General features: G+C 56.6%; 9 protein-coding genes across 9 annotated transcripts; 3 read left to right on the top strand and 6 right to left on the bottom strand.

Annotated features, from left to right (window-relative positions):
- Positions 1-2811: 2811 nt before the first annotated feature.
- E0L32_009862 (uncharacterized protein) lies at positions 2812-4224 on the top strand (the record flags this gene model as incomplete). Its single annotated transcript, XM_031144871.1, has 2 exons — positions 2812-2896; positions 3035-4224. 2 exons carry the CDS (start codon positions 2812-2814, stop codon positions 4222-4224), a joined length of 1275 nt encoding a protein of 424 aa, XP_030990384.1.
- An 871-nt stretch (positions 4225-5095) lies between these two features.
- E0L32_009861 (uncharacterized protein) lies at positions 5096-6131 on the bottom strand (the record flags this gene model as incomplete). Its single annotated transcript, XM_031144870.1, has 3 exons — positions 5096-5404; positions 5477-5781; positions 5843-6131. 3 exons carry the CDS (start codon positions 6129-6131, stop codon positions 5096-5098), a joined length of 903 nt encoding a protein of 300 aa, XP_030990383.1.
- A 702-nt stretch (positions 6132-6833) lies between these two features.
- E0L32_009860 (uncharacterized protein) lies at positions 6834-7980 on the top strand (the record flags this gene model as incomplete). Its single annotated transcript, XM_031144869.1, has 2 exons — positions 6834-7469; positions 7549-7980. 2 exons carry the CDS (start codon positions 6834-6836, stop codon positions 7978-7980), a joined length of 1068 nt encoding a protein of 355 aa, XP_030990382.1.
- Positions 7981-9840: 1860 nt separating this feature from the next.
- Positions 9841-11175, top strand: E0L32_009859 (uncharacterized protein; the record flags this gene model as incomplete). The annotated part of the gene is made up of 2 exons (XM_031144868.1): positions 9841-10285; positions 10361-11175. The coding sequence occupies 2 exons, from the start codon at positions 9841-9843 to the stop codon at positions 11173-11175; spliced, it is 1260 nt and encodes a 419-aa protein (XP_030990381.1).
- Positions 11176-11510: 335 nt separating this feature from the next.
- On the bottom strand, positions 11511-12968 carry E0L32_009858 (uncharacterized protein; the record flags this gene model as incomplete). The annotated part of the gene is made up of 3 exons (XM_031144867.1): positions 11511-12351; positions 12467-12629; positions 12674-12968. The coding sequence occupies 3 exons, from the start codon at positions 12966-12968 to the stop codon at positions 11511-11513; spliced, it is 1299 nt and encodes a 432-aa protein (XP_030990380.1).
- A 2244-nt stretch (positions 12969-15212) lies between these two features.
- On the bottom strand, positions 15213-15689 carry E0L32_009857 (uncharacterized protein; the record flags this gene model as incomplete). The annotated part of the gene is made up of 1 exon (XM_031144866.1): positions 15213-15689. One exon carries the CDS (start codon positions 15687-15689, stop codon positions 15213-15215), a length of 477 nt encoding a protein of 158 aa, XP_030990379.1.
- A 1191-nt stretch (positions 15690-16880) lies between these two features.
- Positions 16881-19175, bottom strand: E0L32_009856 (uncharacterized protein; the record flags this gene model as incomplete). The annotated part of the gene is made up of 3 exons (XM_031144865.1): positions 16881-18311; positions 18381-18695; positions 18825-19175. 3 exons carry the CDS (start codon positions 19173-19175, stop codon positions 16881-16883), a joined length of 2097 nt encoding a protein of 698 aa, XP_030990378.1.
- Positions 19176-20546: 1371 nt separating this feature from the next.
- E0L32_009855 (uncharacterized protein) lies at positions 20547-22028 on the bottom strand (the record flags this gene model as incomplete). Its single annotated transcript, XM_031144864.1, has 1 exon — positions 20547-22028. The coding sequence occupies one exon, from the start codon at positions 22026-22028 to the stop codon at positions 20547-20549; it is 1482 nt and encodes a 493-aa protein (XP_030990377.1).
- A 1487-nt stretch (positions 22029-23515) lies between these two features.
- Positions 23516-25214, bottom strand: E0L32_009854 (uncharacterized protein; the record flags this gene model as incomplete). Its single annotated transcript, XM_031144862.1, has 3 exons — positions 23516-24599; positions 24666-24910; positions 24978-25214. 3 exons carry the CDS (start codon positions 25212-25214, stop codon positions 23516-23518), a joined length of 1566 nt encoding a protein of 521 aa, XP_030990376.1.

The raw sequence follows: 25214 nt of genomic DNA, 5'->3' as shown, positions 1-25214 counted from the left end.
CGGCCAACAGAGGAGCATGGCGATGTGGGTGGCCTTGGTAGCCCTGGTGGCCTTACCCTGTAACGACAAGCCTCTCTCTGAGCTGGTGACTTTCCGTCACTGAATGCCCCAGAGCCAACCGATGAGGGGGCATGACGAGCGACGGAGGTGCATTGTACGGCGGATGGCATTGAGTGTGACGGAGTGCGAGTGGCCGCATCGAACGCGACCGCGCGCCTGTGGAGCAGCAGGACGGCAATCACGGCTGCTCCGGCCATGGAGAGAGCGCCTGGCTCAAGTTATCCAGGCCATCGAGACAGGCCTGAGGCAACCAAAGGGGTGCAAGCTGCGGAATGGGCAAATGGGCGAGGCCGACAATTCGATCATGAGTTCGGCGTCCATTCCAGTGGTAAGATTAAAGCTTGGCCTCCAACAGAGAGAAAGATGGCTGTGACGGCAGGACTGGAGGATCACCAGTGCTAAGGATGTCTCAGATCACCACCTTTCGCCACCAGCCTGGTCGGTTGTGCAATGTTGAAGAAGGGCTAATGTTCCAGGAGTGATGCGTGTGTGTGTGTGTGTGTATGTGTGGTGTGGAGAGACTGACTGTCCCAGCTCTGCGCAATTGAGCTGACGAAAGCAGCTCTGGAGGAAGTAAGAGGGATACTGAGGGCGACTTGTTTCAGCAGAGGGAGCGCATGAGTTGTCGCAACCATGGGCGGTTTAGAATGGGAAATAAAATATCCAATGGCTGGTGGAGGGTTCAAGATGCGCGCGCATCTGTAGGAACCAAGGGTCTGAAGGCATTCCAGACGTCGTTTGACAGGAACGCAGAGTGGAGGTCCGGAGGGGTCCAGGTAGGTGCGCTCAGTGCGATCGCTGATCTGAGCTGGGGGATGGGGCCCAGAAGAAGGCGGAGCGAGAGGAAGAGGAAGAGAGGCCTGGAGCTCCAGCTTCTAGGCTGCCTTGTCACTGTGTGTCAGTGCCTGGGCGGACAGCTCCGGGGCTCGAGCTCCCACCTCTAGAGTGGTGGGGCGCCCTAAATTGCCCACGCACCCACTGGCAGTCAGGTACGCGTGGGGACTGGCTCGGAGGAGGTGGCTCGTCCCTTCCCCTTCCTTGGTCGGGAACGCGCCGGTGCACCGTCCGACGCGTTGATTGGCCCCTTCCCACTTTGGGACGGGAACCCCGCGAGTACTTTTTACTTTTCTCAGCCAGAAGAGAAGAGGGATCGATCCTCTCCTGCATGAAATGGGCGAGGGACGACACCCATTCAGCTTTGCCAGCCAACCCCCTGGAAATACCTAGGAAAGCTGACGCTCAGAACATGATGCAAGCCTGGATTGTACGTACAAGGGATTGTATGCATGTAATGCACAAAGCAGGGCAGTGCGACCAGGGCCGAGGCAGCATTGGGCCAATCCCCGTCGGACAGCGAAATCCTGCATTGTCGCCTGTTTCTCTTGACGCCCGGAATGATAAGCCCGGTGCCACCTCTCTGCTTGTACGGAGTACCAGACATACAGCGATCCAAGGGATGAAGTCGGGCAGAGCAGCAAACTCTGATAGATGTCAATGGGCTGTCAATCTATGTCATGATCTCCCCAATGATCTCCCGCTAAAGTAGGTACCTAGCCCCCGAAGGAGACAAGGAGAGACATGCAGCTCAGGCAGGAGAACAAGAACAAGAAGGCTCATTGTCTCAAAAGCTTTCGAGCTCCAGCCAGATGCTGCCTGCCCCTCCCAATCGGGGCCGAGATCTGCCATTAGCGAGCAAGCGAACAGGCCAAAGAAGAAGCCAAGAACAGACAGAGAGCCCACCCACACCTGGTAATTTGCGTGCTCCAAGTGGCTCCATACTCCGTACATCGCGACCGCGACGCTTCTTTTTTTCTCTGATTTAATTGCCCCCCTTTTCGTGATTGGCAGCTGTGTGTGTGTGTGTGTGTGTGTGCCTTTGCGTGGGCGTGTGGAGCCCTCTTTTACGCTTTTCGATTTTCCTCCCCATCCCTCCCTTCGAGACGCCAAACCACTTTCGCTCACGCGTAGGTTTGACCACGCTTCAGCACGTCCACCTCCTGCATCCAACCCGTCAGAGGCCCGACCGCGTGAGAGCCATTCGATTCACTCTCATTCAAGTCATTTCCCCTCCCAGGCCTTGTCCGTCCACTCTCTTTCTCTCCATCTTGCTCCCATCTCCCGTCCGCAGTCAGCCAAGCCGTCTTCTCTGTGCAGCTTGCCTCATCTCTCGTCAGATCGAATCAGCTGCTTCACCCAGCACTTGGACTAGCCAGACGCCCAAGTCTCTGACAGTACTCGCGATCTTGCTGCTTGGCAGACCGTGCCGCTGATCTCTTCGGCTCTCCACCACCACGCCTGGCCTCTCTGACGCTTTAAACACGTCGTTGGCCGGCTTCACTGAGACCACCACCATCCTCTTTCGGCTGATCGACCACTTTTGGCGGCCACAGCCCAATCCGAGCCTTAAGATATACCGCCCTCCCTCCCACACACACACCCTGCCACCCTTTCTCTCTCTTTCCTCTTCCTCCCCTCTCCCCTTCTGTTCATTGTTGCACTGGTGCAACAACATCTAGACGGCCGTGGATATCAAACGAACAGGAAAACAAATAAACATCGTGTCTGGCCAGAACCCCGCCTAGAGGATCTCGCCGGCACAGCACAGCATCATCAGTCAAGGCTCGCTCAAGACGACTTGTCCCTCTGGCATCTGGCTCGACATTCCATAGCCATTCGGACCCCTCAGGCTTACAACCTTGAGCCGCCCTACCTCTCGTCAGCTACGTAATTAGCAGTGTTCATCCATTCGTGATGGCTGCTGTCACCCGCCAACCCTTTGCTCCTCTCGACGGAGCTCGTCTGCAGAACCTGACCAGCCTCAAGAACAGACAGAATGGTATGTCGATTGTGTCCCGCGTGCCTTGTCGTCTCGTTATCGTACTCTGCAATCCACACCCCGTCGCCCTCATCCAGGCCGTGATCACCTCTCCCATCTCGCAGTGAGCATTTTGTACTAAATGGGATGACTGTCTAGCTATCTCCCCGTCTTCATCCGTGAAGCGCAAAGCTGCCGAGTCTGTCGAGGTGGACGACTCTGAGAACGTCGACCCGTCCGTCTTTTCAAAGCGCTCCAAGGGCACCGACAGCTTCTCCAATGACCTGTTCAAGCCCTCGTCTTTGGTCCTCACCAAGGCCGCTCCCACCTACACAGCAACCTCTAAGAGCTCCCTCTTCTCGCTCACCACCTCACCCAAAACTGCACCCCGTCCTCGCTCGTACCTGCAGCCCAAGTCCCCCGCAGCCAAGCTCAACACCAATGTCTCCAAGTCGGCCCCCCTCTCTGCTCCGGCCGGCCGCTCTCCCACTCGCGGCAGCAAGCGTGTTGGCATCCTCTCCAACAACCGCCGCCGCACCGGTTCGTCCTTTGGCCGCGTCGATCCTCCCGCCTTCAAGCTCTCCAAGGCCGCCCCTTTCTCCCTCGACGCCGCCCTGAAGGGCACCATCCCCAGCTATGCCTCGCGCTCCTCCGCTGCGCCCTCGTCGTCCCTGGATCCCCTGAACGAGTCTGGCGCCAAGTCGGACTGGTTCTTCGACATCCACGAGGACACGCCCGAGCAGGAGATGACCAACCTGCTGCAGCACAGCACCTGCGTGCTGGACATCTCGAGCGACGAGGAGTCGGAGCAGAAGGCGCGCAGGGAGCGCGACGAGGGCCGCGACAAGGAGAATGTCCCGCCCGCCGACGACGTAAGCCAGACCTCGCGGGCCGCCAGCGCCCGGGCGGCTGTGGGCACCTCCATGGACGACATGGTCGTCGAGAAGTCGCGCGACCCGCTCTCGCAGCTCAACGCGGCCGACTTCTACCCCGAGGGCTGCGACGAGTCCTCCGTCGTCATCATCCCTGGTGATGATGAAGGCCGTGATGAGGAGGAGCAGGTCCCGGAGAAGCTGGCGCCCGTGGCGGACGACAGCTACGCGTTTGCGCCGGAGGTCAAGCTCGCTGATGAGCAGGAGCAGGAGCAGGAGCCGACGGTAGAGAGCCTGATGGGCGCGCGGGAAGAGCCTGCGGCCAAGGCGGCCGTTCTGGAACCCATGGAGGGCACTGGTGAGAGCTTCGACCTGTGGGAGAGCGGCAGCGCGAGGGACGAGGCCGAGCCTGTCGCTCCGGCGACGCCCAAGCCGGTGGTTGACGAAGCTGTAGCAGTTGTCGAGATTGCGGCTTGAGTGTTTTGGCTGGTTTGAATTTGGGTGGCGGGGATTGGGCTTCGGCTGGATATGGAAGAGCTGCACAGGCAAGACGGTGGACTGGTTTGACGACTCTGGTTGGGAAGGCGTTTCAAAGGTATATGGCGTTCATAATGTGGTTCAGGGGCCGCCTTTTTGGCCTGGGAATACTTGGGAGGCACGCTTTGTCGTTTGATATTGTGCTTTTTGTCATGCAAGCTTTAGTTATGCTCTAATGCCGTAGATGAATGTTAGGAAAAAGCAATGCTACATGATATGATTGTTCAAATGCTCTGGTCTAATCAGGTCCCCTTGGAGATGGCAAACGAGATGATGTGTGAGCGAGTGACAGGCCGTTCAGTCTGGCTGATCAGCATAGAGAGTCTATCTGTACACTGTTATGACGTGCCAACGGACCCGATGGTTGGGAGTCCTGGTATTGTGGTTGTCACAGATTCAAAAACTTTGATGGACTAGAGAGAAAGAGTTTGTGTCGGTTTTATGCTCGCATGCCACTTTTTCATTCGCGTGGAGGCGAACCGTGGTGCATTGTGTTGAAGATGATAGCCTCCCTCTACCGAATTCGGCCGTTGAGGCCTGTCTGCTACATGAGCATGAGTCTTTTTAAAACATCTTTTCCCGCCCTTTTTGGCCCCCTCCATAGATGCGGTGTTGAGAGCCCACAGCAATAAACGCCAATGCAAAACAGCCCAATGCCATCTTTTGCAGATTCGAGGTATTGTTGAAACCCAGATCAGACCCAGTGATGCGTAGTATCATGACAACCAGAGAAACGCCTTGAAGAAATGCAGAACAAGAAAAACGAACGTGACCTCGTGTAGCGAGTGTTTCACATGATATCCGTAAAATTTTAGTGCCTGTTCAGGCCAACCAGCGAGAGGAACTCGTTCCTCGTCTTCTCCTTGCGCTCAAAGCAGCCCAGGACACAGCTGGTGATGGTGGTGGCGCTGGACTTCTCGACACCCCGCATCACCATGCAGAGGTGGGACGACTCCATGACGACAGCAACACCCTGCGGCTGCAGGATCTCCATGATGGCGTTTGCCACTTCTTTTGTGAGGCGTTCTTGGATCTGCAGGCGCCTGCTGAACATGTCGGCGATCCGGGGCAACTTGGAGAGTCCGATCACGGAGTGGGAGGGGATGTAGCCAATGTGCATCTAGAGCAAGGCTTGTCAGCATGATTGGAAACAGGGATTGTAGAAGCCGGACACATCGAAGCCGGTACTGACCTGGCCGGTGAAGGGAACCATGTGGTGCTCGCACATAGAGAACACCTCGATGCCCTTGATGACAACCATCTCGTTGTGGCCCTCGTGGAAGATGGCGTTGTTGACGATGTCGCGCACGTTCTGCTGGTAGCCCTGCGTGAAGAAGAGCAGGGCCTTGGCGTATCTCGCGGGCGTGTCGAGCAGTCCCTCCCGGTCGGGGTCCTCGCCGACGCACTCGAGCAGGGTTCGTACGGCGCCTCGCATGCGCTCGAGTCGTTGCGCAGCTTGCTCGGGCGTCTCTTCGGCTCTCGCCCTGGTGCCAGTGCCTGTTGTTCGCAAAATGGAGGTCAGATAAGCTCATTGCATCTGGGTAGCAAGAAAACCTACTGGGCCGGCTGAGGCCGTCAAAGTCAATGACCGGGCTGGGGGACCGCGTCACTGCGCCCTCCTCCTTCTTGGACTTCTTGGGCGGTGGGGATTCGGGCTCATCCCTGGGGTCACGAGCAGCTTTGCTGATGCTGTGCCTGCGCTTCGACGACCTGTGGAGGCCTGACTTCTTGCTCTTCTTCTTGCTCCTCTTCTCTCCGTCCTTCCGCTTGGCAGCCTCGCCGTTGACGGAGGACGTCTTGGAGGTCATCGCCCCACTCTCGGATTCGGAGTGCTCGAATTGCACCATGCTGGCTGAAGGACGTTCCGGCTGCTGTTAAGGATGAGATCCTAGGATTCAAGGGAGGAATTGGAGGGGTAGAGAGGAGGTAGAAGATGCCAATTGGGTCGCCGACACAGCAACTTATATTCCCATTGGCGCTTACGGAGGAGAGGGACCCTTTTTCCAAGCTGAGGAAAATTCCGTAAGTAGACCAGAGCGAGTCACACGCAGTCCAGTGAGGGAGCGAGCGAGCGCGGGCGTAGCGGTCGAGTTGGCCGAAAATTTCCATGTCTATCCGATCCGCTGACCGGCCTCGCACACTAAACTGCCCGCACCTCCATCCTCTGTGCTAAACTGATGCCCAGCTTATCTTATCGGAGCTAGGGATGGTCAGAGGGCCTGTGCTTTTCTGCTTTTGGGGTCCTCTAGGCTGAAGCTCAGCACACCACCCCCAGTCTTCAGTGGGTCATTCTCTAAAGCACTCGAACGTGACTGGTCCTTTGCACCTTGTCCTCACCAACCAGCACAGCACTCGTCTGGATCTCGACGTATCCATCCATCTCGTGAACTTTGACAAACCCATCACCCATCCCTTATACCCTCTACACTGGGCCGCGCTCTTTCAGCACCAAGAACTTTCTTCCTTTCGCAGCCTTGATTGAAGAGAACATCCATCCACTCCATTTCTCCCGGCGGGAAGCCAACTGCTGGCTACCACACCCGCAGGCGATGGCGTCGCCTCCGCCCAACCATCCGCCCTCCTACTCCCCTTCCTTCGCATCGCGAGAGCTCCCCGCCATCAACACATCTCTCGGCATGGGATCGAAGAAGCGCTCGGCCGCCGACGGCAGCACCACGCCAGCCAACAAGCGGCGGAAGGCATCCATCATGTCGGCCGGCTCTGCCCACCCGCTCCGGCAGACCTCATTCCCGCCCGACGAGGCCGGCACTCCCTTCTCGGCGCGGTCGCCCTCCGTCGACGTCGAGACGGCGAGCCTCGTCAGCGCCAGCGCCAGCCAGCTCAGCGCCGCGGGCCGTCCTAAGAAGAAGCGCGGCCGCAAGAGCAAGGCGGAGAAGGCGCGGGAGCAGACGCCGTCGGTGGCGGGCGGCAGGGCGCCCACGGCGGTCAGCGGGACTAGCGGTCCCAGGAGCAACGTCGGGGCCGGGAACGAGGCGGCCGAGGACGACGAGGCCGAGGGCGACATGCAGGAACACATGGCTAAGAACAATGCGACCCGCACAGAGGAGGAGCGAAAGGAGGAGAAGAGGCTGAGGGCCATGCTGGCCAGCGCTATGGATCTCGACCAGTTTGAGCGGTTCTCGGCGTGGCGCGCTGCCAAACTGCCTGATTCGGTCATCAAGAGGGTAGGCTCCGCTTCGTTCCAAAACGTCTCAACGGACACCAGTCGCAAAGGGGGATTTGCTAACATGACGATGGTTCTAGCTGGTAAATGCCACCGTCTCCCAATCGGTGCCGCCGTCCGTCGTTACCGCCGTCCGCTCCGTCACCAAGTACTTCTTGACCGACCTCATTGTCAAGGCCAGACGCGTACAGGGCGAGTGGTCCGAGGTGGAGAACGAGAAGCAAGCCGACGTGGAGTATCCCGGCAGGATCCTGACACGAAACCCCGAGGCCAAGGAGAAGTTCGACAAGCAAGCCAAGGAGTGGCCGTGGGAGGCCGAGAAGGAAGAGGTCATTCTGCAGGAGCCGCCGCGCGGACCGCTGCGTCCCGACCATTTGCGCGAGGCCTGGCGTCGGTACAAGACTTCCTTGCAGGGCAGCTCTACGGGACTTCAGGGCCTTTGGCATGTTCAGCAGCATAGTGGCGTAGAGCGTTTTCCTTCTAAGACTGGAGGACGGCGGATCTTCAAGTGAAGGTCCTGTTATGGCACATGATACCCCTGAATCATATTTCGTTTTTTACGGTTCTGGCACGGCTGGCTTAACTGGGAGATGGCAAGATACTACGAGAGGCGTTATGGCGCAGACCAAGAGCTGGTCAATTATTGAGGACTCCGGATAGAGACAGAGTCTAGTTACTGAATGAACCGCTGAAGGACTGCTTTTGAGCACCGGACTCTGTTCGCAAGTGACACTCTCGGACCGGATGCTGCACTCGGCAATTACAGCCTCAAAATCCTGCTCGCTCGCGGATCGCTACATGACCCACGATGCCAAAGATTTTCGTGAAGCAAAAGTGCATCAAGGATAATGGCGGCAATGGCAAAGTTGTATCATCTCCACGACTCAGTCTTGAGGTGATTTGCGCGGCTACTCTGTAGGGTAGATAGCAAGGGACAAGAGAACCCATTCTGAAGTGGCAACTGTCCCTGTCCTGGTCATAGACAAGACCCATGGACCATCAAGGTGCCTAAATGTTTTACCTCACAGGGGTCCTCGGAACCAAAGAGCAGTTCGTCGGGGAATGAGAGGGGTTGGCAGGCGTGGTTGCATCTGAGGATGAGAGACTTTTGGTCGAGACCAAATCTAGATGCAAGAGCAAATCTCTGGAACTTGAGTCCCGCAAACCGCAACATCGACATTCTTGTCTTGGGCCAAAACCAGTCATATCCCTGCGCACGCGGCGAAGGGGTTGGCTGACACCACTCACGCTCTGAGATCGGTGATGCAGCATCGGCGGCAAGATGCGAAGCACAGTGGAGTCTCTGGTGAGCGGATCCATGGACGACGGATGTGATGGCAATCCATGGATGGAGACGGAGTTGAGATGCCCACTGCTCTAGCGGGTGAACCCCCCACTAATGGACCGGATAGGGCCTGGCTCAGTGGGGGAGCAGCGGTATTTCTTGAGAGACAGGTACCTAGGTAGGCTACCGCGGGGCCTAGCTGCCGCAAGTTAACTACCTGTCACATCCATCCAACCTTGCCAGTATTCATTGACGGGAGGTCGACAGACGGGAAGATTGAATAGATCAACCACCGACCGAGATCAAGCTCTCCCTGAGATCTGAGATAATGGCTCCTCTTCTCGTCTTCTCCCCAGCAACTCGGCTCCTGTCCTGCCCACATCCGTCTGTCTGCTGGTTGGCATCTTGGTGTTTCCAAAACGCCCGACATACACCCAATGATCAGACCAGGTGCTGATGCTCAGCACCAGCGTGACGGCCAACCACCTTGTCCGCCTCTGACCTCCCCGCCACCGTCATCACACAATGGCGCACATGGATGGCGCCGGTCAGGTTGACCGCCTTTTATCGTAAGTTCGAGGCCAGGTAGGTAGGGCAGTGCGCAGTGCGGGATCCGCTCGAACCAGATCTGCGTTCGCGGTCCTCTTCCCTCCTATCTGCCTATCTTCTTCTGCTCCTCGTCTTCGTGGGCGCCGGGATGCTCAGAAGTCATTCTGCCCTCCCTCCAAAGGTAACGGTTTAGTCATCGTGCCCGGCCTCTGGAAGCATAGATAAAGGACCTGGCCTTATCTCGGGTCTGCCACCGGGTCTCGTGGCATCGCTACGTGCATTTTGCACTGTCCTTGCCGGTATCGCGCTTCTTGTCCCTATCAGAGTCCAGATGTGTAACTCTCTCCTTCATCGGGTTTCCTGATTCAGTAGTCCCCCAGACGTCGGGTGTCATCGGTGTTCTTCCCTTTCTCTTTCCCTCCCCATACCTCGTCGTTCTTTGAACAATTATATTGCGGTTTCCCTCGGGAACACAACCCAGAAATCCCAACGAGGAAGGCTTTATTCTCCATTGGTCCGTTACGCTCAAGCTGGCATCATGGCTGAGCCGACAAACACTCCAATGCCTGGGTCAACGCCCATCCCAGGGTCGACGCCGCGCTCGGCGTCCCCAGCACCTCCGTTACCCTCCTTCGCCCAAGGGTCCTCGGCCAACGGTCTAGCGCAAAGGTTCGCAAGGCCAATTGTCCTTCACATCGGCGACCCGGTCAGGTTCAACCCAATGACCTACGCTTCCTTCTCCGACATGTTCCAGGTGGTCAGGCCCGAGGTCGAGGAGCGCAAGCGCCCGGAGTTCATACGAGCTCTGCGTGAGGAGCGCTGGGGCCAGTTCTCAGCAATCTTTAGGCCATTCTGGGGCACGGGCGGAGAGATGGGCAAGTGGGATCGAGAGCTCATCGATCTCCTGCCCGACTCGTGCCGCGTCTTCGCGAGTGCCGGCGCGGGCTTCGACTGGGTGGACACTAAGGCGCTGGGAGAGAAGGGTAAGCCGCGATTCATATCTGTCAACCTGGTAGATTAGAATATGAGCTTACGGTCTGTCCTTTTGGGATTTCCAGGTATCATCTACTGCAACTCTGGGCTTGCGGCTGCCGAAGCTGTAGCCGACTTCGCGGTAGCCATGGTCATCTCCACGTTCAGGCATCTGCCGTGGTGCATGGGCGCTGCAAACATGGCCAGAGACTCGACCGGCGGAACCGATCTGCTGTTCAACACATGCCATACCCAAGCGACCAGCGCTTCGCACAATCTCCGGCACCACACCCTAGGGCTGATTGGCCTGGGCAATATCGGACAGCAGCTAGCGAACAAACTCGGCTGCCCTGCCTTTGGAATGCAGATACACTACTACGACGTAGTCCGCAAGTCCACAGAGGTCGAAACGAGACTCGGCGCCACGTTCCATGAAACGCTTCCGAGCCTCTTACATGTGTCCGACTGTGTCGTGGTCTGCGCACCGGCTGGCAGGCACGGAGAGCCACTGATGACCAAGGAAATGCTGGGACACATGAAAGAGGGGTCGAGGTTCGTCAACATCGCGCGAGGTTCCCTGGTGGACGAAGAGGCCCTCATACAAGCACTCGAGAAAGGCAGGATATCCACCGCCGCCCTCGATGTGTACTCGCACGAGCCCAAGATCAGCCCGAGGCTACTGGATCTTGCGAGCCCCTCGCCCACCACCGAGGTCCATCCAGGCAGAGTCATGCTGACGTGCCATAATGCTGGCGGGACCGTCGAGACGCATGTTGGATTCGAGGAGCTGAGCATGAGGAACATCATGGCTGTGCTCAGGGGGGAAGAGGCCATCACTCCTGTGAACTTGCAGTATCTCAAGAGACCTGAGAAACGACTCGAGTTAACGGATGAGGATTAGCTGGGAAGATCTTCCGCAGGTTTTGGATCGAGAAAATTATGCTTCGGTGTTCCTGTTCCGTCTACAATTGTTTCAATGTTCACTGTGTCAACCACATTTCCCTACGACGTCAACTGTTGCCAGATACCCAAAGTCATCTCTGAAAATGAATCGTTATTTTCCAGTCCCATCTCTGTGGGTAAGACTAAGATATGCAAAATGCCCCTTAGGTCGGCCGTGATAATATGTACAAGAACCCAATCAACCCACATTACAGCCCCAGACAGTGCACGTCCACTTCGTCTTCTCCTCCTTTGTTGCACTGTCACTCATCTCCAAGATGACCGACCACGTCATTACCTGTAGTTCTCCTGGCCCATCTCGACGGGGTTGTGAGGGTTGGGCACCGCCTGCGCCGGCGTGGCAGGCAGCTCGGCGCTCGGCGCGAACGACTGGTGCGTCATGTAGCTGCCGCCACCGGCGCCGTGGACCATCTTGTTCGGGTCCCGGCTCCCGCCCTGCGACGACGGCGCGTACGCGCCGCCGTACATGTGCTGCTGCTGCTGCTGCTGGAGGCCCGGCGACAGGTGGCCGCCCTGCTGGGCCGGGTTGTAGTAGCTCTGCCGCGGGTCGTGCTGCGCGGCGGCGCCGGGGCCGACGACGCCGTAGGGCGACTGCGGCGGGTACGTTGTCGACATCTGCGGCGAGGGCTGGCCCGGCACGAAGCCGGGCGAGGTCATGGCGCTGCCGGGGCCGCCGCCGCCGTAGTTGCTGTAGCCGCCCGCGCCGGAGGGGTCCTGCGGGTTCACGGCGCTGTAGTTGGCCTCCTTCTTCTTCTTCTTGTTGCGCAGGACGACGAAGGCCGCGATGGCGCCGAGGATGGCCAGGCCGCCGACGCCGCCGACTACGCCGCCGACGATGGCGCCCGTGTTGCTTCCGCCGCCCTTGTTGTTGTTGTCGTCGCCGCCTCCGTCCTTGGTGTTGCCGAGGTCGCCCGTCTCGGTGGGCTGGGTGCTCGTGGTGCCGGTGGAGGAGGTGGTGTCGGGCGCGCCGTTGGAGCGCGACAGGGCGTCGAGGACGAACTGCGGCTGGTCGTTCATGTTGATTATGACGGGCTTGTTGAAGCACCGGTACATGGAGCGGGCGGGCGTCCCGCTCCAGAGGAATGTCCCGCATGCGCCGGCGGTGGATTGTTGGCTGTATTGGCAGTTAGTATTTCCGCAAACATCGCTCACTCGTCGAGTTCCCCAAGAGCAAGGAGGGATAAGAAAGGGAACTTGCCAGCATCCCGTCGCTGCTCCAATCGAGTTACACGCTCCCTTCTTGTAGGCGTTGTAGTCGAGGCAGACGGTGAAGAAAGGGCTGAAGGTTCCCGACACGCAAGCCACGACGTTCTGCTTGTTTGTCGCACACGTCGAGCTCGACGCGCAGGTCCATGCCCGTGCTGTTGGTTCTCTGGTAAGCACTCACGTTCACTTTTCCCGGTGCATCTCACACGCAATCTGCGTGCAGGACTTACATGAGGTTCCGGAATACCAGCCACAGGTCTCATCGTTTTCCCAGTCCGTCGTAGCTGTCTTCTTGTCGTCGCCGTCGTCTCTCCTCACCAAGCACTTCAGTACTTCCTCTGCGCGGGACCAGGCACCCGGAGCCGGCGTCGGCTTCGGCGTCCATCCCTTCTTCTCGTCAACTTTTGAGGATCCCGTCTCCCGCGGGAAGTGTGCGTTGAATGGCTCGACGTCGCCAGCCAGCTTGACGAGACTCGCACCCGCCAGACAGCTCGAGGCTGCCACTAGTAGCAGGGAAGCCCGCATTCTGGCACGTATCGCGGCCCAACCCGTTCGTGTGTCTCAGTCGGCGGGTAAAGAGCCCCAAAAACGGAGCTCTGGCGTGTAAGTGACGAGCTCGGCGGAACCTTAGATGCTTCGTACCCGCAATTCCTCTCGCAACGCAATACCTGTCGGAGGACCAAGTGTGATGATGCTGGATTGTCGGATGCGAAATCCTTTCACGCTACGGAAATTGATTTTGTACCCAGCTGCATGGCTGGGGGCCAAGGGGCCTGTTTGTATTTAAGGATGGGCTTGACCGGGGTCGTCCCGATGGGCAAGGATAAGCAATTAGACCGTGTTGATCCTGGCGGGTGATAGGTGTGAGCGCCCTCGCAGGCGGAGGCAGTGGAGGCACACTAAACAGAGGTGACGAGAGGATGTAAGGCTGATTCGGGGGCGGGAGGTCTGAAACCCGCAATATGTCCTGCTATCTGGGGACCTTCTACTCTCCAGTTGCTTTGTGGAGGATGGTTACAAAGCAAAGCGCGAAGGAGCAAAGAAGTTTCTTTAAGCTTACTGTTCATAAAGAGATGATGCGGCTCAGAGCGTGAAAGGATGAGATGCAGGCCGATTGCATGATAGAATGCTACATCACTCCAAGACTGGGAGACAGTAGGTACCTATTACCTGCTCCAAGCTCAATGAAAGCCATTGCTTTACACAACTCACCACCACCCAAAAGACCCGACGAACCGCTGCTGGGCCACGCAGCGGCCCGTGATTGCCACGCAACAGAGTCCAGACACAGGGACTACTGTCGGCTGGGCCACCTAGAGACAGGAAGAGCTACATGCAGCATCTAGGGCAGTGTGTCGTTGAGTCTCCTGATAGGAGGTCTGGCCGCTCACTATTGGGCATGACAACCCCCAGAAAGTGCAGGAGGACCGTGTTTTTGACCAAGCACAGCCATCATGGATCGCACAGTGGAAATGAGCAAAAAATAGAAACAAACCACCGGCCCACCGGCCGAACTTGGGAAAACCCGCTAGCCATGAGCTCAGCCCTCGAGGTGGAGCCGCCAAAGGCGCAATTACAGCACGGTGGGTGGAGCGGAAATGGAGATGAATGGGCTTGCCAACGGCGAGACTGACCAGGATGTATGGACCTTTTGAATCCCTGTCGCGTGTTTCCGCCCCGGATAACAGTCGGTCGCGGGGTCTCGCGTGCTCGTCTTCGACCTCCCCTCATCAACTGACGTCTAGTCGCTAGAGTCGATATTGCGTTGCGAGTTTTGTCTTTCGAGAGCGCTCTTATATTTGGACCGGCTTTGATGAGGCGATTCCTCGCCCAAGGTCATACAAGGAATCCTGATGAAACATTTGATTACTGCTCAAGCCCCTGCCTGGTGGTGGCTCGTGATTAGCTGAGTCCTTATTAAAGCGAGCCTGGACATCGTATTGGGGGGCCAAGACTTCTGCACCCGAGGGTCCGAATTCAAATTTCACTAACCAATCTTTGGAAAGTCTTCTGCAACGATACCATTCAAGCCAAGACTGTGGCTCCTTGCACAAACAAGACGCCACTCCCAACATAGATGGACCTATGCTTATCAAGACGATCACGTTACCAGAGTTGGTGTAGCTTTGTAGAGTCCCGAAGCCTTTCAAACAGAAGAAAAGGGCTTGCCCGAAGGCGGGTTGTCAGTTTTGTATACCTAGGTAGGGAGCAACCACAGTCAGAGTTGAATAGCGAAGGAGTATGACAATCCATTTCTTTTCTTGTGTAGTTGTTGCTTTATTTCTATTCGGTACCCTTCCAACACGTTTATCACTATATTTAACTAATACAATCAAGGCCATCATCGCTTTCTCTAATCTCAAAAGTGCTATAGCACAAGAGAGTGTGTGACCAGTTGTAAATCATCACCATCAGGTTTTCAACTTACACATATGCCGGGGTGATTTAATTAACCGTGTATAGGCTTACAGGCTATCCCGGAGAAACTGACAGAAATGTTTCTGAGAACGGTTTCGATTTCATTGATTTTCATTGTGTACAAGTATACAAAAAGGGTTACCTCAGCATAGGGATCCAGGTCATGGGAGATCACTCAACGCCCCTCCCATAGACACAAGTCCTTACCCACGCAGCTCTTTCACCATGCCTTAGAAAAGAAAAGAAAAACGAGAAAAAAAAAAGCCCACTCGCCGCCCTTTCCCATCAGATCCTCCCATAAAAACTCCCTGAATGCAACAGAACGATACAACCCTCGGGTTTGGGCCCCATTTAGAACCCCAGAGCAGAGTTGAAGGCGTCGGCCGTCGTGGCGTCCTTGGTGCCGAGCCCCTGGACCGTGGCCTGCGCCTGCTTGCACAGCGCCTTGGCCGCGTCGTTGGCGTCGCAGACGTTGGTCAGCTGGTCGCAGATGCGGTTGGTGATGATGTTGGGGTTGAGCGCGTCCTGCTGGCCCTTGGCGACGAGCGGGTCGACGGGCAGGAAGGTGCCCTCGTCCGCCTTGCGCCCCGCGCGCCCGAGCTGGAAGTCCATGGTCGGGTTGCACTGGCCAAAGTCGGCGGCGGCGTTGGCGCCCGCACCGGCACCGGCACCGGCGGCGGCGCCCTGGTTGTTGTTGTTGTTCTTGCCGCCGTTCTGGTTGTTGTTGTTGTTCTTGCCGTTCTGGTTCTGGTTCTGGCGAGCGCCGATGGTGCCAGCCGACACGGTGGCGGCGGCAAAGAGGGCGAGGAGGAGAGTCTTGGTCTGCATTGTGGATGGAAGAGTAGAAAAGTAGTGAAAGGCCGGGCTAGCGGTTGGTATATAGAAGTTGGGTATCGTAGAGAATGGAAACAGTTCACAGAACTTTGTGTGTATGGTAACGATCGAGAGATCTACTCTGATGAAAGAATGGAAAGTGAAAGGCTTTGAAAGGCTAGTGAGTGAGGGAGAAGAAGGAAGGGAAGATGACTCTGGACGATGGTCTGGGAGCTTTATGTATCGAGGGAGCCCATATAGCCGTGGAGACCGATCCGCACAAGCAATCACGGGACGACGGATTGACACGAACAACCTGGGAGGCGAGGCATGAGATGTACGCCCCCCGTTTACCTGCGGATCAAACAGGCACGGGGGGTTTGTCATAAAAGAGTTTGGACGATGATATGATAGGACGACTCAGCAACCCCAGCAGCCGGCACGCCAAGCCAGACACCAGAACAACGGCATGAGGATCTTGGCAGCGGCGACGTGTAAGAGGTATTGTTAGTACAGCGCGTGTCGAGCGAGTTATCTGATGGGAGGACTGTGCGGCTCAACAGGCCCCTCGGGACCTGAGGGCCCGTGTGTGTGAGCATGTGCGTGCGGTGGATGCTGGAGATCTGACACAAGGCCGCCCAGACCCCTGGCGCCAGGCCGCCTGGATCAAACAGCCTCAACTCTTTTTGCAGGGGTCGCGCAACATGAGCCCAGACTGCAACTGTTTGATAAGCGCTCGCCAACACTTACCGTTCCTCGCATGAGGGCAAAAACCAGCCAATTTGGGCAAGGACTTGCAGTCGTGCACTGTGGGCGATCTCGGTGGCCAATGCTCTATGACGGCACGTCATGCGTCCGAACAGGACTGTCAGGCAGTCATGGAACACTCTGAGTCAACCCCTCGCCAACGGCGGTTGCGATGCAGTGCTGGAGCCCAAGAGATGGATGATCGGCCCGTGGTCGGCACATGCCGAGCGAATGTTACTGGTGCGTCGTCCTAATCGATGTCCCTTTGGCCCACCAGTAGTTCATTTCTAAATGACAGGATCCTAATAGTCAATTCGGAACACATCTCTGAGGACAGGACAAGCACGAGAACAAGGCATTTATTTTCACGATTGCAATGAAGCCATCTAGAAACAAGAAATAAAGTCAAGCAACCCTTTACTGAAACGCCCCTTAGCCCCGACCCTGATAAACACTCACTTACATCTTGACCCGGAACAGGTACCGGAGCTTGACCTGGGCCACATCGTACGTGATGAACTCGTTGTACAAGAGGTAGGCGTTGGGGACGTTGGTATCACCAGGCTTGACCGACACATCAGGCACCTTGACGCCCTTAAGGTTCTGGTGGATCTTGCCAGCATCCTTCCACTTCTTCGGGCCCGTCTGACCCTTGCCCCAGGTCGAGAACATGCCCTTGGCTTTGGCATCGTCGCCCGCATTGTACGACGCGTCCGTCAGCTCCTGCATGGGGTTGCCCAGCTCGGCCTCACAGAGCAGCAGCAGGGCGGTTCCGCCAGACGCGTAGGAGCAGCAGTAATTGGCCGACTTGGACGACATGTCGGCCAGGTAAATGCCCTTGCCGAACATGTAGCCGGTGACGGGCGCCTCTGGAGGAGCAATGCGGAGACCTTGACTGAGAATACCACCAAAGTTGGTGACACGCGAGCCGTGCCAGAGCAGTCTGCGGTCGCTCTTGGACTTGGGTACAGCACCAAAGTCGCTCTTGTCGAAGCGCTCGAACTCGCCACGGCGCTCGATGCGGAAGATCTGCTCGACCTTGTAGTCGGCGTTGTGAGTGGCGCCCCGGGTTTCCATGAGATAATCCCGGAGGTGGGCAAACTCGGTGCTGCCGTGGTCCAGAGCTATCATCTCCTCCATGCCCAGACCCTCGTACTGACGATCGAGCATATGGACAGTGGACTTCTGGTTCTTCTGTCCCTTCTCAACCTTCATGATAAGTTCGGCGTCCTTCATGTCGCTCAGGCTCTCCAGAAGCTCTATTTCTTTCTTGAGCCGGCTGTAGTCGCCAATGATGGGGGGACGGTTGCGACCGAAGGCATGAGGAATGAGACTGTAGTACATGTTGGACAGGTTCTCAACGGCAGTGGGCACATTCGTGTGGTACTGCGACTGAGCGAGGGTGTGGTCATCGAGAAGCGCAGACAAGTCCTTGAGTGCTTGGAAACCACGGGTAATGGTTGACTTGCTCAGCTTGCCCAAGGGGAGCTTGTTGGCATCATAGTTCAGATCGCTCATGGTGGCAGCGAAGAACTTCTGGTTGAAGATGAGTTCCATGAGCTCCTTGACTTGCGGCTCGAGGGTGCACTCCGGCTCGACAAAGTCCTCATCCTCTTCGTCTTCCTCTTTCTTCACAGCTTTGGCATCATCATCGTCGCCATCGTCCTCGGAGTCGGACTCGTAGCTGCGTTCAATGTAGGCGTACTTGCCTGGCTTGGGGTCGGAAGCGCGGTCATCCCACGAGATGCCCGACTTGTCCTTGAATTTCTTGTTGTACTGCTTCAGCGCATCGTCCAGGGTGCCGTTGCCAAGCACAGCGGTCTGGCCACGCTCGCCAACCCTGCCCCAACGCGTCCAAGTCTTGTATTCTTTGTTGCCATTGTGGAGCAACTGGGAATCATGTTGTTAGTGAACCAAAGTCCAGCCTGCTTCGGGTTCGTCTAGTCCAGTGAGGCATACCTGAATACGGTAGAACTTGTTATTATTGTTTGACGCATTGGTCTGATTCAGCGAAGCGTCGAAAATGGTACCCCTGTCGTCGATGTAGACGACAAAAGTGGTCAGAGGGCAGCCCTCATCCAGAGGAATCTGGGGGTCTTTGGACTTGGAAGGTTTGCTGGCAGCAGCCTGGGCTTTGGTGGCTTTGGCTGCCGCAGCTTTGGTGGCCTTGCCATTGGTCTTTGCCTTCTTGGCGGCTGGCTTCACATCAGTAGCCGAGTCATCGGCATCACTGGGGGACGCAGCACGCTTGGCCGAAGCCTTGGTGGTCCCATTCTGCGATGGCTGTTAGTCCCATTACACGAACAGACTCATATGCAGGGACGGGATAACGGTAAAAGGAATGGTGAGGAGTTGATGCGAGGAGCAACCGTCCATCAGCTGGGGGAGGAACACTGAACTGACCTGAGCGGCAGGCTGGGCAGCCGTGCCAAAAAGATAAGACTTCTCGTCCTCCTTCGAGCCCGAGCTCTTGCTGTCGGTCAGCCATCCGACTTGGACGATGGGGAGGCCCTTGTCCTGCGCATTCTTGACTTTGGCAGACGGCTTGGCAAAGTCCGCTTGGCTAGTGACGACATGGGTGGTTTTGGCGGTGACAGAGCTGTCAACAACGCCCCCAAGCTCGGCGATCAGGCTCTTGACCTCGGCCTGGGTGAAGCCGCTGATGCTGCCGCTGATGGCAATGTGGAGGCCATCGAGCGGCGGAGCGGCCGGAGGCGGCGCTGCGGCCTTGCGTGTGCTCCTCTTGGGCGGCATTGGGTCCTGTTGCTGGGTGTCAATTGATGTAATTGCAGCATGCATAAATCAGAAAAAAAGATTGAGCACGTTACCTGAGGTGCTCAGAAATTCAATGGCAGACAGTTGGCGACGTTGGAAGAAGGTCGTACCTCAATGGGAGCGGGAGCGGAGGAGGATGAGAGGTATTCCCATCAAAACAATGCAAGGGTCAGAAGATGCGACGTTTGCACTGTTGTTTGACAATCAGCTCCGCGCAATTGGTGTCGAATTAAGATGAATCAACACAGAAAATGAGGCTGATTGGGACGTGAAGAGTCGAGGGGACAAATATCGTAGTGTTGAAGTCGAGATGCCTGTTAACACAAATCCCAGTGCCAGTTGGTGGGATGGATGGATGGGTGGATGGAGAGATGAGGGCAGGAGAGGATTGGGGGAGAATGAAAGCCGGCTGTCTGATATTTGAATCCTTTTCAGGCTTTGAGAGGCCAGCAAGAAAAGAGAATGAGGCAATGGACGTTGGTAGGAAGAAAGAGAGGAAGTGATTGGCCTTGGCGAGCTCGACGTGGGACGGTATTCACAGGCAGCAGTGCCTCCCCTTTTTCGTTACCTCGACAGCTCCGGATGCTCTTGCCCCCTTGTCGCTTTCCTTGTGTCACCCGACAGAAGAAAACAACAGCAGACAGGACATCAACAGAGAGAGAGCTCCAGGGCCCCAAGCGGGGACCCTCGGGACCTCCAGCTCTCTGCAAGACCCATCTCCCAGGCAGCTTCAGGGGTCATGCAGAAAGCACTGGCCACTGTGGGCTCGGCTCTGTTGCCGCTAACTGCCATTTTGTCGCTTGCAGGCCGGGGCGCAGCCGCGCTAAACCTTTCAGCGACCCGCCCTAACGTCTTTTTTGGCACTGGTTCAGGCACCAGCTGGTCTTGGCATACCGACCAGCTCGACCTTGTCCAAGACACTCTCTTCCCTTTTCCCTCAATGGTGGTAGTCACGCCACTTGAGGCAGCGAAAGCCACGAGACGAGTGGTTGGGACCGATCAATTGATGGAGTGGACAAAGATTCTGATCAATCGAGATCGGGTGTATCGTATTTTCTTGCCTGAATCTATCGCGCGTCGCGCCCGTACCTTTGGAGCAATTCTCTACACCTCCAATACCAAATACGAAGCTACCTTACATTATCTATGAAGCCAGCCTTGGAAGTCAAGAGAAGAATTGCCCACATCTGTTGTGTAGAGAAGAAGCAAATGAAGTCGCCGGGGAGAATACAGTGACGTCCATACAACATGCATGTGCCACGGCCAATATCCGGTATCTGTAGCCGTTCAAGCTCCCATAAGCCATTGTGACCATGCTTGAGCTACGCCCGCGAGGTAAAGCCCAGCGAGTCATTCCTCATCGTCTCCATTACCGTCATCGTCGCCGTCGCTATCATGTTCTTCATCGGAACCTTCGCCATCGCCATCGTCTTCATCCAATTCGTCCGCGTCCTCTATTTCGGGCGGCCACTGGACGTACATCTCCCGCGCGGTGTTGAGGAGCCACTCCCTCACTCTCCTGGGGCTGCCGTAGAAGTCGCCCTCGAGGGAAGCGGCATAGATTTTCATGGTCGGGCCAGGCCGCTTAGCCAGTTCGAACAGCGAGACATCGATGATCACGCCATGTTCTTTCCTCTGCCGCATGAATCCGAGATGGACATGCTTCAGCTCCTCGAGCTTGGCCAGCCGGTTCACCACTGGCAGCCAGACGTTGCCTCGCACATCGTCGGCCGAAGCATCGATGAGCACCATCCTCCTCAGGCCGACGCTGGTCAGCTTGGGGAACTTGTTGAGGAGGCTGACGATGGTCTCGGGCTTGACCTCGAGACTGCCGAGAGAGAGGTCGTCGAGCGCCGGGAACAGCGGGTCATCCGAGTCCGGGTCGGGATGGCCAATCCACTCAATGAGCGTCTGCGCAGCGGTGTGGCTAGCATGCTGCAAGTTCAGGCGCAGATGTGTGACATTCGTGGTCCGGCGCAGGAACTTCTTCAGCATGACCGTAGCCACGCGGTACTCCTCGGGGTTGGTGATACGCCCGAAATCCAAGCCGAGTCCGGGATAGAGGTCCAGGTTCAGCACGCGGATGCCCGCCAGCACGGAGTCGTAGGCAGGCTCAAGGGCAGGCGGCACGTAGAAGGCGAAGTCAGTGAGGCCCCATGTCTTGTTTCGGCATATAACCTCGAGCTTGGAAAGCCGGACGCCGGCCTCTGCCGCTGCCGCGAGCACGAGCGCAAATGTCTTGGAGGCGAAATCGCCACGTGGGTAGCCGCTGGTCGTCAGTTCCCGTCCCGTCTTTTTACAAATGGTCGGCGCGCCATAGCTGCACCACTTGCGTGTAGGACCATCGCGCGAGCGCCGGTTCGAGCTAAAGTCCCTGATGTCGATTGTTTCTAGTCTGGGAAGGTTTCTGAACGCCTCGACGAGGAGAAGCTGGCCGCGACTTGACGATATCAGGTACTGCTGCTCGGCATGGCCGGCCCGATACTCGGTGAGCTGCTCCGAGGAGAGGTCCCGGGTCCCGGCGTCTTGCAGCTCGAAATGATCCAAGCCAAAGATGACATGCGTCAGGCTTTGCGAGTAGGCCTCGTGCTTTGAGATATCGACCAGGGCTTTGAGGCTGAATTCCGACAGCATGAACTGCTTCTTGGTAAAGAACTCCCGAATGTATTGAGACGAGAGAGCGTCTGTGATGCGTTTGCAAGTCAGGCGCAAAGACGACAGATCGGAGGTTGTGAGAGTGTAAGTAATGCGCATGATGAGTTCAACTGGCAGGGTTGCCAGCCCGCAGCCGTTCTGCTTGTCCATCGTGTCAAGGGGGTCTTGCGTTGACATGACGGCTTGCTTCGAAGTGTCTGGGGCGAGGAGTGAAGGTTGGGTGGAAAATACAGGCACAACCATGTGGCCCTCGTAGACGTGTGGTAGTGAAATGAAGTGGCTGTTCACCAGCGTGCTGGCATCGACCCAACAAGAGTCGAGCTCTTGATGCAGATGCTGGAGACGGCAGCTGTTCTGGTATTGTGTGAATCGTTTTTCGATTGTACTTCTCTGAACAGCTGTTTTGCAGGGCGACGCGGTCGTGGTCCTGGAGTCGTTTAATGAACAGAGAGTGTAAGACGGTCGCTTCCGTGTCAAACAAGAGCAGATCAACGATGACCTTTTATCGAGGAAGCTCTCGGTAGCTCGGAATCACAGGCTCCAATGCCTTCAAGAACCATCCAATGGATTTTGATGGATCCTCAGCTCCGGGCCAGGGTCACATTTAGCGCTGTCAAAGCGGCACACTCCTCGCGCTGTTGCCTGTCTCGTGCTAGCCTGAGGTGATGCATGGTCGCGCTATCACGTGGAGGCAAGGAGGCAAGCTAGGCTACAGTGGACCTTGATTGGTGCTACAGCACGCACAGTCAAGGAGACTCAACACACCACATGGATGCATGTCTTGAATCATAGATTGTAGAGATGCTAAAATACTATCCACCACCTACGGCGGTAGTACTTAGGTAGGTACTTACCTACATTGGTCTTAAGATCTAATGCGGACCTTAAACTGAAGTGGATCTAGATGGGTGTAGACCTAATGCAAAAGTTCGGGATTTTATGTTTGGACACAGGGACCATTCTCGACCGCCGTAACCACTGGGCATCAATGCGGGGGGCTGGCGCAATGGTAGTAAGTAGGCTATGCCGCAAAAACCCGGCATTTCAGGAACTAACCATCAGCAAATAGGCGCGTTCGACTCCAGATCGAAAGGTTATCCGTTCAATCCGGGTGTCCCTCATCTTTTTGACTCTTTTTTTCTTTTTTTTTTTTCCAAAGAAAGAGAAGGAAAGGGGTAAAAAAATCTCAATAGTTATCTTACAAGACAATCCAATTCATTTTGTCTGCCTCCTTTGTCTTGTTAGTTATCACCCTTCATTATCCTATTTTCTAAGGCGCTGTTTGTCAGCAATTGATAGCTGGGTATTTAGGTCGACATCCATACAGATCTTTCTTCCTGGCAACTTAGTTGTGGCTCACGAGCGAGGGCGCAAACAACCTCACTACATGACCTCAAGGCGAACATTGATTGATAAATGATCTTCTCAAATTTGGGAATTTCAAAAAACGCCATCGCTAAATGTCTAATCCTATCTCTAATATGCATGGGGGTATAAAATGATATGTGTACAGGGAAAACAAAATTCGATGCTCGCCGCGTTGGCGTGATGCTCATGCCAAGGATGCAGGAGTGCCATCTCCTGGCCCAGCATTAACACAAAAATTAGGTCGTCGTGTCGTCTTCTTTCGTCGCTTCATTCATTCTTGTCTTGTGTGTTTGTCTTCAGTCCTCCACGAACGACCCCGGGATCCGCACCTCGTCCTCCACTGTCGGCGCGGGCGGCCGGCGACTGCTCTTCTTCTTGACGGGGTCCCGGTAGTCGACGGCCTTGGAGTCGAGCTCGTGGGCCTTGAGACGCTCGGCGGCCCGGTTGAAGAGGCCCAGGCTGCCCGCCGAGTCCGACGTCGACGGTCGCGTGAGGTGCGTGTCGGCGCTCGACATGGTCTCGGACCGGCCGAAGGAGGCGGTCGTGTAGGTTGAGGAGCCGGCGCTGCTGGCCACGAGCCGGATATCCGACTGGATAACCGTGTTGGGGTCGTCGGCCGTGCGCATGACCGAGAGGGGCGATCGCCTCGTCCGTGTCGGCTGGCTGTAGTTGCTGCTCGCCGCGCTCGACATGCTGACTGTGCTGCCCGCCATCCTGTTGTACTGAGCGGGGCTCTGCACTTGTTGTTGTTGTTGTTGTTGTTGTTGCTGGTTCTGGCTCTGGTTCTGGTTCTGGCTGCTCTTGCCGATCTTGCTCGGGCGCCTGAGTGGGCCTCGAGGCTTGTGCCTCAGAGAGGAAGAGGATTGCTTCCTGGCGACTGCCGGTTGTTGCTGTGGCTGTTGTTGCCAGGGGAAGCCGAACTGCGACAGGTTTGGTGACGACGCTATCGAGTTGTATCCAGTCTCCTCAGCCAGGTTGTTCCACTGGCTCTTCCAGTCGCCCGGTCGCTGGTGTACGGGGGGTGGTTGCTGGTGGACCTCCTCAACCTCGACCTCGACCTCTTCGAGGACAGGCTCGGGCATCGTTCGCGGGCCTAGTAGGGAGCCCTTTCTCTCTTGCTTCTTCTTCTCCTCCTTCTTGGATACCACGCGCCTCGGCCTCTCCTCCTCGATCTTCTCGATGATTGGGCGTGGTCCCCGGATCTTCTCCTTGACGGGCTCGCACCGGTGCATGCTTCCGCGCTGGGACACGCTGTCGTCAAACATGTCGTACTCGAGGGCGCTGATCCGGCACGTGATGACCGAGTCGGGCGTGATCCACGGCAGAGTGAAGGGGTACCGTGCAGTCTCGAGGACGGCGAGCGCGATGCTCGTGGCGGGCCTGGAAGTAGACATGTCAGCAATGACCTTGGGAGAAAACGAACAGCAGAGTGGGCACCAAACTTACAGTCCCGCGACACAGGCGACGACATTGGCCTGGATGGCACGAACATTGCCCGCCCGCTTTGGATCCGCCTTCGCGAGGATGATGGACGACGCTACAAGGGCAATCGCCCAGATAATCACATCGATCCGGGCGACAATGACGGCCCACGACTGGAGCGGGTGCTGGAACGCCTGTTTCCGGTCCATGGGGTAGTCTTTCCTCGCATTCAGTATGTGGAGAATGATGTATATTATCGCCAATAAGCTCTGTTCCCTCGCATTAGTTTGGGTGCTCCTCTGTGGTGCTGCCGGTTCGGCCACGAGTGTTACTTACTGCAAAGAGCACGAAGCTCTGTCCTAGGGCGACGCCGGCAATATCAGTCGTGCCCCCTAGCACGATACCGGACACGACGAAGCCGATGATGCTGAATATCAAGACAGCCACGAGGGTGACCAGCATGAGCCACTGGAGCCATAGCTGCCGGGGCTCTGGTTGCGGGTTGAGGCGCTCGTAGGCCTCGAACAGCTGCGCCTTGAGGTCGGCTTCTGAGGTCGAAGATCTCGCGTCCAT

The sequence above is a fragment of the Thyridium curvatum genome (assembly GCF_004353045.1).
Source record: "Thyridium curvatum strain D216 chromosome Unknown NODE_75_length_202845_cov_76.514972, whole genome shotgun sequence".
NCBI classification, from domain to species: domain Eukaryota; kingdom Fungi; phylum Ascomycota; class Sordariomycetes; order Thyridiales; family Thyridiaceae; genus Thyridium; species Thyridium curvatum.
The sequence above is the reverse complement of the archived record's forward strand: the minus strand, read 5'-3'. Positions and strand labels throughout refer to the sequence as shown.